This window comes from Sinocyclocheilus rhinocerous, unplaced genomic scaffold (genome assembly GCF_001515625.1).
Source record: "Sinocyclocheilus rhinocerous isolate Xijiao unplaced genomic scaffold, SAMN03320098_v1.1 scaffold1635, whole genome shotgun sequence".
Classification (NCBI taxonomy): Eukaryota; Metazoa; Chordata; class Actinopteri; order Cypriniformes; family Cyprinidae; genus Sinocyclocheilus; species Sinocyclocheilus rhinocerous.
In genome coordinates, this window is record NW_015627629.1 from 1,114,261 (window position 1) to 1,127,286 (window position 13,026).

Sequence of the window (13,026 nt, forward strand, 5' to 3'; positions counted from 1 at the left end):
ATTAATAATAATAATAAGAAGAAGAAATGTTTCTTGAGCCCCAAATCAGCATATCTGCTTTCTGAAGGATCACGTGACACTGAAGACTGATCCTGAAATTTCAGTTTTGCATCACATGAATAAATGACATTTTAAAATATATTAAAATAGTAAAAGAAATTACACATTAAAATAGGATTAAATAGTAATAATATTCACAATATTGCTGTTTTTACTGTATTTTTGATTAAATAAATAAATATATACATATAGTACTACAGCACATTTGTGTATGTTACATTATAAAAAAACAGTTAAATATAGTATTCATCTGTCATCCTGGATTTAATTTTTACTGTCACTTCAGTATTCATTCACACATTAATTACTTATTTTAAAATAAAATAAATAGCAAAAAATATATTCCTTTATCTTACATTTACTTTTCTAACATTAAGTATTTTGTATTGGTAGTATTACAATTTTTTGAGATAAACAGAAATAAATAGTTCTAGCGTCTTTGTTTATTAGCAGCATATATCCTGTGTATGTAAATGGCTTGGCACATTCAAATCTACTGGGAAACCTTTCAAAGTCATTTGGCCATGTGTGAAAAAATCTACAGAGGATAAAACACAAATATAGCACTCGGGCAGCTCAAAGGGATCCAGCTGACATGCTACCTCTTCCCCTGCGTTTAATTAACACCTGTTTTAGACTTCACTTTACAAACACCTGCACAAAATGAGCTTAAATAGATTGAAAATGAACAAAAATGTACACACTGACACTTAAATGTTGCACGATTGAATTGCTGTCTCATTGAACTAACTGAACAAAATGATGTCCTATCCTTCTGCTAAGTTTGAAAATACATTGTAGTACATGACTGAAATGCAATCTCGCAAACCTTTATCTCCTGACACCAAATCAGTCAATGGAGTGTCTTTAGTTTGTGCATCAACCAAACTGATCCACGGAAAAAGGCTGTAAAACAACAGAGAAGCTATTATAAATGATCATAAAACAAGGTTGAATAATAGTCATAATTCATTCTGAACAATTATAATCAATGTGTTAGACTCACTCGTCAGGGTGAGGGTGAACTTACAAAACTGTGATAGATACATGTCTTAGTCTCAAACAGCCTGTTTAGCAGCTGAAGAGTCTTTCCGGAGCCCAGCTTCTCTGTCGTGCACATGTTGAGGAGACTGTAGAGCTCAGCAGATACCCATCTCTGATCCAGGAAGAGGTCACCTTCAGCAAACAGTGGAGTCTTATAGCTCACCGTACGAAAACCATATTGACTTCACGTGACAGATGGATATAGACATATTTGGAAGGGAAATACAATGCTTATTGTGTGTTTAAGCAGCTAGTTATAAAGTTGCAAAAAGAATTCCTACAAAAGATATTCGTAAAACTAAGATTAATCAGTGAACTTTTTAAATAATTTGTCTAGGAAACAAAACATATGGCCTAGATGCAATTGTACAGTTTAAAAAAATAAATAAATGCTTCTTAGTGCATTTACACTGCTGTTCAGAAGTTTGGGGTTGATAAGATTTTTAAATTTTGTGTCTCTTAGTCTCTTATGCTTTTTTAATTTAATAAAAATACAATAAAAACAGTAACATTGTGAAATATTATAACAAATTAAAATAACTGTTTTCTATTTGAATATATTTTAAAATGTACTTTATTCCTGAGATGCAAAGCATTTTCATTACTCCAGTCTTCAGTGTCACATGATCCTTCAGAAATCATTCTAATATGCTGATTTGCTGCTCAAGAAACATTTCTTATTATCATCCATGTTGAAAACAGTTATGCTGCTTAATATTTTCGTGGAAACCTTGATTCATTCTCTTTGATAAATAGAAAGTTCAAAAGAACACCATTTATTTTTGATCAATTCAGTACATCCTTGATGAATAAAAGTATTCATTTCTTTAAAGGGGTCCTATTATGCTCTTTTACAAAGTCTTGATTTTGTTTTGGGGGTGTACTAGAACAGGCTCTCATACTTGGTTGTTCGAAAAACACATTATTTTTCACATATTTTACATTATTACAACACCTCTCTCACCAGTCTGGCATGAACGGCTCGAATAGTTCCTGTATCAAATGAAGGCCCGCCTTCTGAAATAATATTACTGACCCCAAATTTTTTTTATGGTAGTGAATAATAACAATAATTATTATTATTATTATTTCTTAGTTGTTTATGTATAATAATGCCAGATGGATATAGACATATTTTGAGGGGAAATAAAAATGCATTGTCAAGGTTACATCTGCAATTTTCACACGCCATTCACTGAAAGAGGAACTGAGGCTGAAATCACTTCTTTATCCTTTAAAGCTGCGGTCACTCGATTGTGAAGAAGCCAAATTGTATTGACATCATCACAAGCCACAAACTCAAACTGGGGTTTGATAATAAAACTGTTGTCAAGGAGCACAGCAAGCCTGAAATGGACAAATTAAAGCTTTGAGAAGATGACAAGCTGACGCTTAATGATGGTATGACATATTGTGGCTATATATGAAGTTCAATAAATCACTATTTATTTATGTCTTATTGCAACTACTCCCTCAAAATCTAAAATTTGGAAGTATAATCAATATTTGAGAGACATTCAATCAACAAACAGATCACAAAGCACAGGTCATTTCCCTAATTCCATAATAAATAAAAGTGGGAATGCAAAACTAAGGCTAATAATCTTAAGTATGTTCATCTTGAGTGGCACTGCTGAGGTGAAGCTGTACACCAGACAGCCTGAAGGCAGATGGCAGACAATGTCTGCACAGTCTTGAGGTAGATGAGAGGGCAAGACACATAGGAAGAGCATGTCTGCCCATTTAGCCAGTCTAATTTTGTGGAAGTAACACTCAACACCCATGTTTGAATATTTCCCTGTGGGTCAATGAAAGAAAAGAGATTAGGCCTTATGAAAATCACGATTTATCTGTTATGGCATACGAGTTGTACGATGTAAAATGTAAAACAGTCTGTTTTTAATCTTAATGACACCAGACTCAGGAGGATTTTTAATGATATGTGCAGCATTAGAGTGGAAACTGCTCTTGACTGCATAATTACCATGACAAGAGGGCGCCAGTGGTCACATGCACGTGGACCTTCACACGCGTTTCTATAGTAACGGGCCTCCCTCCAAGGATCCACATGCTCACAAATATGTCCAGCCTGACACAGGGATTTGAGGACCATCCCAACCGATTGCTGTGATATTACTGTTTTTACTGAATGTATGATCAAATAAATGTAGCCTTAGCAAGCATAAGAGACTTTTGAACGGCGATGTAAATGCACTCAGAAGCAATTGTTTTTAAAACTGTAGAACTGAATCTGGTTGCATCTAGCCCATATATTTTGTTACCCAAAGTGTCAAATGAAACATGATTCATCTTAGCTGCACACAAATCTTTTTTAGGAATTCTTTAGGTTTTATTCTTTTTGCCACTTATTAACTAGCTGCTTAAACTCACAACTAAGCAGCTAGTTATAAATAAATAAATATTTCAAACTGGAATTTATTCTTGTGATGCAAAGCTGAATTTTCTGCATCATTACTCCAGTCTTCAGTGTCACATGATCTTTAGAAATCATTCTAATATGCTGATTTGCTGCTATTATGATTGGTAATAGCTGACAGGTGATACATTTTCTTAGATAAATAGAAAAAAAAAAAGTAATAGATTTTTGTGGAACAGTGTAATTGTCTTTACTGTCACTTTTGATCCATTTAATTCATCCTTGATGAATAAAAGTATTACTAATAATACATTATTATTATTATTATTATTTATGATACATATCATAATTGTTTATATAGCCTTTATATACAATTTTATTTATTTACTAATGTTTTTATTTACCAATATTTTAATTAATATAATAGTGTATAATTAATTTAATATTTGATTTCCATTTTAATTCATTTTTTAAAAAATATTTAATTTCAATTTATTTAAACTCACTAACCTGACGTCTCAGGTCTTTTGGTTGAGATGTTGATGTGATGTGGCTTGAGGCTGATGCATGCAGTAAAGCCGTCGCCAGCTGTTTGCACATCTGTCCTCCTCCCAGAATGCCAACATACAGATGTGCTTCATCACTGCAGCCATTCTCAGCACTCACTTTCTTTCTGTGTGAAAATGTTCATGACTGTAATAAAAACGGCATCTATGTAGGAATTAGAGTCGTATGAGATCCACAACAATGTTCGACTGTTCCTACCTCAACAAACGGAAAAGTTCATAGGCAAACACAGCATGCGCACATCCACTGACAGTCAACCCAGCGGCCCGACCGCGCAGACACACCAGCAGCTCTTTCTCTTCTTCACTGAGTCCAGCCTCAAACCCGAGAGAGGTTAAATGAACTGTGAAGTCCAACATTTCGAGAAACGTGGTTGTTTAAGGTAAGATATTTTACGTAATCAGGTCCGGTTTCTATGGTAACTGTTTCAAACTGTGAAACTAGAATCAATAAAACATAAAACGCTACGGTAAACCTTCACGTCAGGTTTTCAAAATAAAAGTCCCAAGGACCCCCATTTGCGTTTTAGAATTCAGAATTGAATGTTCGGGGACCTCTGCTGGCATGCTGAATGAAAATTTTATTCATAGCAAGTTTATAAAAATAAAATACAAAATAATTCCAACTGAAAAAAAACCCCGAAAATAAATAAATAAATAAAATAAAACACTGTACAAGGCATTTATGATACAAATTAAAATTAACACAAATAATTACAATAATGTACAATGTCCCACCTCATAACATTCTTTTGTACACTGTACATTTAACTTCATAAATTGTGAACAACGATAAAAATTATACAGATGTAAAAATGTATTTTCTTTTCTCATACTGTTACATCATTGCTTGTCATTTTGTGACAATTAATAATAGAGCAGTAATAGAGAAATTCAGCCTTTGCATTGTTAGAGATGAAATGCAAACAGAGAAATCGTACTGCACAGATTAACTTTCAGTCCATTGTCAAAACAATACTGTGCAGTTTAAGTGTTCATTATGCAGACAAAATGCATGGAGCAAATAGGTTGAGATCCATCAAGCAATGAAACAGTCTGCTTTGGATGGGATAAAACCAGTGTACTAAATTGCATTTCACTAATCACTAAATACATTGATTTTATTTTAAACAAGGCAAAAGGGTTTGTCAACGAAATTGAAATGAAACAGCATTTCAGGGTGTCCTGGAAAATTCTGTCCTGTTTTCTTTGCTATTTAACATTGACCTGACAAACATAAAAAGTTTGCTATGGTGAAATATGCCTGTAATCTCCTTCGGCCAAAGGATTTATTGCAGTGATGGTTTTAAGTCTGACCCATTAATACCAATTACTGACTATATAATACAAGGCTGTGATTGCAACTGTAAATTGTCTGACTAAAGTGACGCTATAATAATGATAATAATTGGGGGAAAAAAATCTTGCTACTAATGCCTTTTTTTCTCTAATGCTTATATAGTTTTTTTTTTATTGAGAAAATTTTTTTTATATTTGTATGATGCCATATGCTGATATCCCAAATCACCAGATTACACTCTCATACTCATAAATGCATATTAAGCAGTTGAGGATTGAGTAAGTACTCTGCAAGTGCTGATATAAAGTTAAAACATGGGTAGTGAGGTTAAGAGAATATATTTAAGACACAAACCAGAGGACAGACAGAAAATAATAAACATGAAGTCCCTATTTACAAGATGACTGAACTTATCAGGCTACAAACTCCAGGTATATGAAAACTTGTATGCTGGGTTTATTGTACATGGCAGCGTTTTGTTATTTTTCTGTAGCTCATGCAAGGAGTTGGCCTTCTATGTGAAGTGGAAGCTATATTACAGCATTTTACAGGTGGAGAGGGAAGACGGCTGTGTAACTTATTGTTCCAGCCTTTGAAGGGAATTAGATGCATGCTTTTCAAAAATATGTATTATTATTTTTTTAATGAACTCTGAAACATGTAAAACTTTGATATGAGTGACAAATGGCAAATAGCAGCCCAAAAACGTTGAAGTTTTGGTATGTAAAACTAACATTTGTTCAATTTTGTTCAATTGGATATCTTCATGTGGCACATATAATAAAACTATACGTTTAATCCGTGAATATTGGCCACTGTATCAGTATCAGAACTCTTCCCATAAAATAAGAAATAGTAAAAGTATCGCAACTTTAAAACCTTCCGTTTTAACATTAAGTTGACAGATTGTATGCAAGGTGAGTAGTGATTTTTGATATGCAAAGCCAAGACACCCAGAGAGAATCTGTAAAACGGGTTAAAATGGTAAATGTTTAATGGAGCTGAGAGCATGTCATTCTTATTGGTAGCTGAAAGCACAAATCACATCAACTAAAATATTTTATATTAAAAAATGCAATCTACTATATAGAACTTGATGGATGGTTCAGTTTTAAGTCGAGTTTTCTGCGAAGTATAACAGGCATAGATTATATGAGGGCCTGCAAATAACCAGTAAAAAATAAGTGTGACTTATATGACACTTTGTTCTGCTGGAAACGGTACATTGCTGTGGGATACCAGAGGCTCTACAGAAAAGCAAAGTTAACAAACAGTTAGTGACTCCAGATTCTGTAAGCTTGAGCCTGCCCTATATACTGTATATTCCAAAGCAAAATTTCTTTAGGCACATCAAAGTGCAAAAACACTTTTTTTTTTTTTTATCGTTTCAGTGGTCACCAATTCTTGAAAAAGGAAGAACTCTTCCTCTTGCAAACTCAGTGACGTCAGAAACAGTCTACGCTAGTACAAGCGCATGGTCCCATTGAACATAGCATAGCTCACCCAAGAATGACAATTCTGTCATCATTTACTCACCTTTACATAGTTTCAAAACTGTATTCATGTTTTGTTTTGTTTTTTCCCGTGGAACACAAAAGAACATTCGAGAAATATCTTTTGAAGAATGTTGGTAACCAACCCGTTTTGGTTACCGCTGATTTCCATTGTATGGACAAAAAACATTTTCTGACATTTTCTTGTATGTTCCACAGAACGTTTTGGAACAACATGAGGGTGGGTAAATGAGGAAAGAATTTTCATTTTGTGGTGAACTATCCCGTTACGTTTTAAGAAAGCTAACTCAGCAATGTTCTCTTCTAACTGTTGCTCCGCTCATGATATTAGTTGACCTAAAAATAAACCTTTCCCATGTAAGAACACTAATGACTGAGTTTTTGTTTTCGGCACAGATTTCAAATGCAACAACATGCAACCACAGCATGTCAGTTCACATACTTGCGTACAGTGTTTCAGGCCATGTCTTAGTGCTGACAGTAGCCAAAGCACAAGCACAGAAAGGGTTAATGATGGCATGATCTAGCAGTGTACCTGCCACTGCTCAGAGAGGGCTGCAATGCATCAAAGCCCAAATAAATAACATAATAAATACTGTAGTACAGCCAATCTTGATGCAAACCTCATGTAGTTCATGATACAGTAATCTTCATAAAAGCTCTGGAATGTTTGAAAGAAAACAAACTATAAACTACTAAAGATCCAGCCAATCACCATCACGTATAACCTCCCATGTTCTCAAAGTGACTTTGGTGTTCCTAAAAGCCAGCATCTAAAAATTGAGGCTATTGATGGAGAGGACACAAAGGAGTTGCAAAAACTGCAGATGTGCGAGGGAATGAGAATCAACTATTTTTTTAGCTATTGTAGAAATTGGGATCTTTGAAACCCAAAGGTCCCACTTTCACTCATTCACTTCTTCTGCCAGTGTCTGAAACCTGTGGTTGACTATCTGCCCAGCTTGCTCGAGCATCTGACCTCACGGATGCCAGCTTTGCCCCGTTGGGTGTGTACAGTGGCGGAGCGGGCCTGTCTCCCACAGCATCCTTCCTGTGTGTGAGGATGAGAGCGGCGCAGAGGAGGTGAGCCCGAGAAACTGGGAGGAGAATGGCTGCGGCCCAGACAGCCACCACGGTGCTCGTGGCAGTACGGGATAGAGCTGATGGAGCGCTGTATTGAGGAGGAGCTGCGGGGGGAGGCACTAGAGCTGCGCTGGTGGAGGTGCTGAGCAGCGGTGGGACCGACGAACACATGCCTCGCACCCATGTGCTGGGGGGAGGAGCAGCTGGGGTGCGGAGAGCCACGGGGCGAGCTGCCGTGCATTAGCTGGGCCAAACATGTCAGCAGATCTGAGTCACTGTTGCTGCCGGCACAAATCCTGTACCGCCGTAGCCTGGAGGAGAAGTCAAATGAAGTCAAACTACGCTATAGCATGCAATTGATGAAGAAATAACAGATTGCCTGATAAACGTCTACAATTATCAAAAATACTGTAGCGACCACTCAAAAGGCTTTAGCTACTGCCTAGTAACCATCGAGAGCACTATAGCAACCACTAAGCAATTCAATACCAACCACTCAGAACATCTTAGCACCCATCATTTTATTAAATGTCTAGAAACTTTCCAGGTGATCTGGTTGGGTGACAGGTGGTTGCTAGGTAGTTCTGAGTGGTTGCTAGGAAGTTGCTAGGCCAATCTGCTATGACATTGCTAGGTAACTGCAACTATTTTTTTAAGGTTGATTGGTGCATTGCTAAGTGATTGCTAAAATATTCTGGGTGATTGCTAGGCATTACCAAGGCATTCTGTGGTTGCTAGGGTGTTCTGGATGGTTGCTCGGCAGTAGACAGGGCATTGCTGGCCCAAAGTTCTTGGAGGGAAGTAAGAATTTGGTTCCCAATCCTGGTCCTGGAGAACCCCCAAAACTGCATGTTAGTTGTCTCCCTAATCAAACACACCTGATTCAACTCATCAGCTCATTAGTAAAGACTCCAAGACCTCAAATGTGTGTGTCAGATAAGAGAGACATCAAAAATGTGCAGTGTTGGGGGTTCTCCAGGACTAGGATTGGGAACCAATGTTCTAGAACAGGGGTGGCGAACGTCGGTCCTGGAGAGCCGCAGCCCTGCAGAGGTTTGCTTCAACCCTAATCAAACACACCTGAACAAGCTAATCAAGGTCTGAACGGTTACTAGGAAGCTACAGGCAGGTGAGTTTTAATTAGGGTTAGAGCTGAACTCTGCAGGGCTGCGGCTCTCCAGGACCGGAGTTCGCCACCCCTGCTCTAGAATGTCAGAAATTTCGGTCTAGGGCAGTGTTTCCCAATCCTGGTCCTGGAGAACCTCCAACACTGCACATTTTAAAGGTCTCCTTAATCAAACAAACCTGATTCAATTCATCAGCTCATTAGCAAAGACTCTAAGACAGGGTTCCTCAAATCTTGCCCTGGAGGTCCAATGCGCTGCAGAGTTTAGCTCCAACCCTGATCAAACTCAGCTACCTGTGATTTTCTAATGATCCTGAAGACATTGATTAGCTTGCTCAGGTGTGTTTGATTAGGGTTAGAGCTAAACTCTGCAGGAAAGTGGATCTCGTGGGCCAGATTTGAGGATCCCTGCTCTAAATAATTTAATGTGATAAATGATATACAGATGCCTGCCTATACAATTAGGGGCTGAGGATGTAAGAGACATAATTTGAATAATTAAAATTTAACATTAAAATTAGAAGTGCTCGAGTAGATATTATTTTAATGTGTTTAGATTTATATGTACATTTGTTAAACACACCCCATGTTTATTCTGTAATGGTTTGCTCTGTTTTATTATTGGACTGCCTTTAATCACCTTTAATTTTTGGTGTCCCCTTTAAGAAAAAAAAAGATCGAGCAACAGTTTATTTTGTTTCTGTTTTGTACAAGAACATCCAGTAAACAGTTGAAACTCTTACTAAGACCAGAGCTAATTCTTTGCCCGAAAGAATAAAGAAAAATTATTGCTACTACATATATTGTTGAAAAGCTGTTATGTTTAGTCAAGTCAGCTTTATTTATATAGCGCTTTATACAATACAGATTGTGTCAAAGCATTAAACAGGAAAATAGTGTATAGTTAATGCAAGAGGACAATAGTAAACTGATTTTTTTTTTGTTAAAGTCAGTTCATCATTGATTCAGTTGTGTCATCGTCCAGCTCAGTTTAGTGTGTTATTATCTATACAATAGTTAATGTGTTTATTTATGTCAAAATGTATATTCATAAATACATTTATATTTATACAAATATAAACAAATACAATTCAAAGGAATCATAATATATTTATATAAATAATATAAATATAAAACATAGTCGTAAAGATTTTGATGTTTCTAAATGTATGCATACATATTTTACGGTGTCAAAATGTCATGTGTCGCACATATGTTTGCATATCCAAACATACAAAAAGGCAGGTTATGTTTTTGCAATAGTACCCAGAAAATATCATTTAAAGTTTACAATTGGTTTTAGCTTCAGACCTTGTAGCTCCCTAAACGTCCTCCCTCAACTCCCTTCATAAAAGTGGTAAAACAAAAGGTTGTCAGTGCTTTCAATACACATAAATTGCATTTGGTTACATAATAAAGAGTATTGCAAAAAAGTTGAACAAGTTCATATTGTAAATGTTTATTCAAAAAGATTTTGGCAGATTTTGTTCCTGATGCCACATTGTGCTCATAAACATCTGTATACATGTCTGTGATTATCCATTTCTTGGTGGTAGATTTCGACTTCCCTGTTGCCATTATTACCCGTTAACAGATTCACAATGTCGCACAATTATGGGAAGCCTGTGAAAACACACCATGTCAGTGTAGCTGAATACTGGCAACATTTGCTACGGGTTTGGACGAACTTCAGCATAGTTTTTAGGTACATTAGTGAAGCGAATTATTTTTATTTGGGCTGCACTTTCATGGATGTCCCGCCACATATATTCAGGAGAGAGCAGTTTACTAGGTTTGTTCAAAAGGAAATACTTGTTCAAGTGAGACTCCTCTTGCCATACCGCCTCAATGGAGTTTGCAGCATCAATGCTCAGCTGCTCCCTGCAGGTTTTGGTGAGATGATGTACATCCTCCAATGAGCCACCAAATGCAGCACCAGCATAATAATAATCACCTTCCCCAGCTGGAATGAATGCTTGAGACTTTGGTCTACGCTCATATGTGAATCGATTCCTTGGAGTATCAAAGAGCCAAGGATGTATCACGCCTACCAGACGACCCAAAGACTCCACACCCCAATGGCCATAGAACTTTGTATCTATGTCAAGGCAGAAAATATAGTCAGCCTCACTGGCCAGTTCATTCTCTATTAGTTTTTCCAGTTTTTCCATCCTGCCCATACTGATGTCCTGCCATCTGTTCAAACTCTGAACCTTTCGAACTGTCAAACTACGGTTTTCACCTATCTTCACGTCAGGAACTGATTCTGGTTGATCTGTAAACAAGTAGTAATGCACTCGTCAAATCTTGCCCTGGAGGTCCAATGCGCTGCAGAGTTTAGCTCCAACCCTGATCAAACTCAGCTACCTGTGATTTTCTAATGATCCTGAAGACATTGATTAGCTTGCTCAGGTGTGTTTGATTAGGGTTAGAGCTAAACTCTGCAGGAAAGTGGATCTCGTGGGCCAGATTTGAGGATCCCTGCTCTAAGACCTCAAATGTGTGTGTCAGATAAGAGAGACATCAAAAACGTGCAGTGTTGGGGGTTCTCCAAGACCAAGATTGGGAACTACTGGTCTAGGGTTAGAAATTCTGACAGAACCATGCATATACAATAACAATATGTTGGCTATAGGTTGGATAACTACCTTCCATCCACATTGGAGCGGCTAGGTTTTCCTGGTGGTGGACGGGGCACAAAGTGTGCAGTAATGGTTTCCGCATTCGTTGTGGGGGTAACTGGGCGTGGTATCTTGCTCTTCCGTAGAAGTGGGCTAGAGGATGAGGACAGTGAGGCAGCATCATCTCCATGACGATCGGAACGAGAACCCAGAAGCGACTCTTCATCTTGAGAGCGTTCAGAAGAGGCAGAAGAAATCTGGTCCCGCTGCATAGCAGCCACAATGACACGCCTGTCAGAGGATAATGACGGGGAAGCAGAGGGTGAAAGTGGAACATGGTGAACCTTCCTCTGCAGCAACTTCTCTTTAGCAGATCCAGGTGGTGGATCCAGAAGGCTAGATGGTTCTAACACTGGGATACGGCTGTGCCGACGATTAGGGTCTTGTTTGGGAGCAGAGGCTGGAGAAGAGGGGCCGTTTCTGGAAGGAGCATCTTCCTTTCCCTCCTCCAGAGTGTATTGGTTGGGCTCGATGGAGTGCTCAAGGATGGGAGGATCACTCTTGGGGTCTTTTATTTTAGGAGGCTGCTTGTTGCCATCTCTCTGTGTATCTGAAGGAGGTGTAAGACAGCCGTTCATCAGAACTGGGCTACGTGGAGAGGGAGGTGTGCATGGAGATGGCACCAGGCTTGGCACTGGGCTTGAAGGTTTCTGAGGTCCATTCCCATTTAGCAAAGGATCCCCTTCAACATTAGAGGAGCTGGTGGGCTGGAAGGCAACATGCTCCTGTGGGGAGTTGTTGTCAGCTGTGTTGTCTTGTGGATGCATCTCATTGTTACCATTTTCAGTATCACGTCTCTCCAGTGGAACGCTGTCGAATGCAGATCGGGAAGACAGTACAGAGGGTCGCTGAGCTGTCAGCTGAGAGAGGAATAGAGAAAATTAGCTATGCACTACATAAATGTTAAAGGAGTGGTTGATTGTGATTTTTTTTTGGGTGGTGGTTATACATGGACGCGCGTGCGGTTGCCATACTGTATTAAACCTTTAATCAGCTTTAAATAAAACCGTATATTAAAAGCTAACAGAAGCAGTAGCATTTACAAATAACAGCGTATCTAAAAGTATGAGACAACAACAATCAAAAAACATACCATTAAGAGCCGTGCTTGCACAGGTTCTGCGCGATCCTCTTCACTAATATCCTCTGTGTCTCAATCAGGCTCAAATTGATAAGCAATATAGACAACGTCATTGTTTACAATACAACCGGAGCACATGCCGCCAAGGTGAGGGGCGGGACCGCGCGTGCGCTAGAGGCGGTTTTGCCAATCAA

General features: G+C 38.1%; 2 protein-coding genes and 1 pseudogene across 2 annotated transcripts in view; all 3 read right to left on the bottom strand.

Annotated features, from left to right (window-relative positions):
- The window catches only part of LOC107732658 (protein TMED8-like), a 4,665-nt gene extending 3,720 nt beyond the window's left edge, over window positions 1–945 (bottom strand). Inside the window, exon 1 of the mRNA XM_016544062.1 lies at window positions 890–945. The gene's annotated coding sequence lies outside the window, so the exon portion shown is untranslated. The remainder of the gene's footprint in view (window positions 1–889) is intronic.
- Window positions 718–4,407, bottom strand: LOC107732294 (NADP-dependent oxidoreductase domain-containing protein 1-like; annotated as a pseudogene).
- Window positions 4,408–7,086: 2,679 nt separating this feature from the next.
- Window positions 7,087–13,026, bottom strand: part of LOC107732667 (tau-tubulin kinase 2-like) — a 14,446-nt gene continuing 8,506 nt past the window's right edge. The window contains exons 12-13 of the mRNA XM_016544073.1: window positions 11,719–12,611; window positions 7,087–8,255 (exon numbers count right to left, since the gene is read on the bottom strand). Coding sequence (XP_016399559.1) covers window positions 7,811–8,255; window positions 11,719–12,611 — 1,338 coding nt within the window. The 3' untranslated portion in view covers window positions 7,087–7,810. The remainder of the gene's footprint in view (window positions 8,256–11,718; window positions 12,612–13,026) is intronic.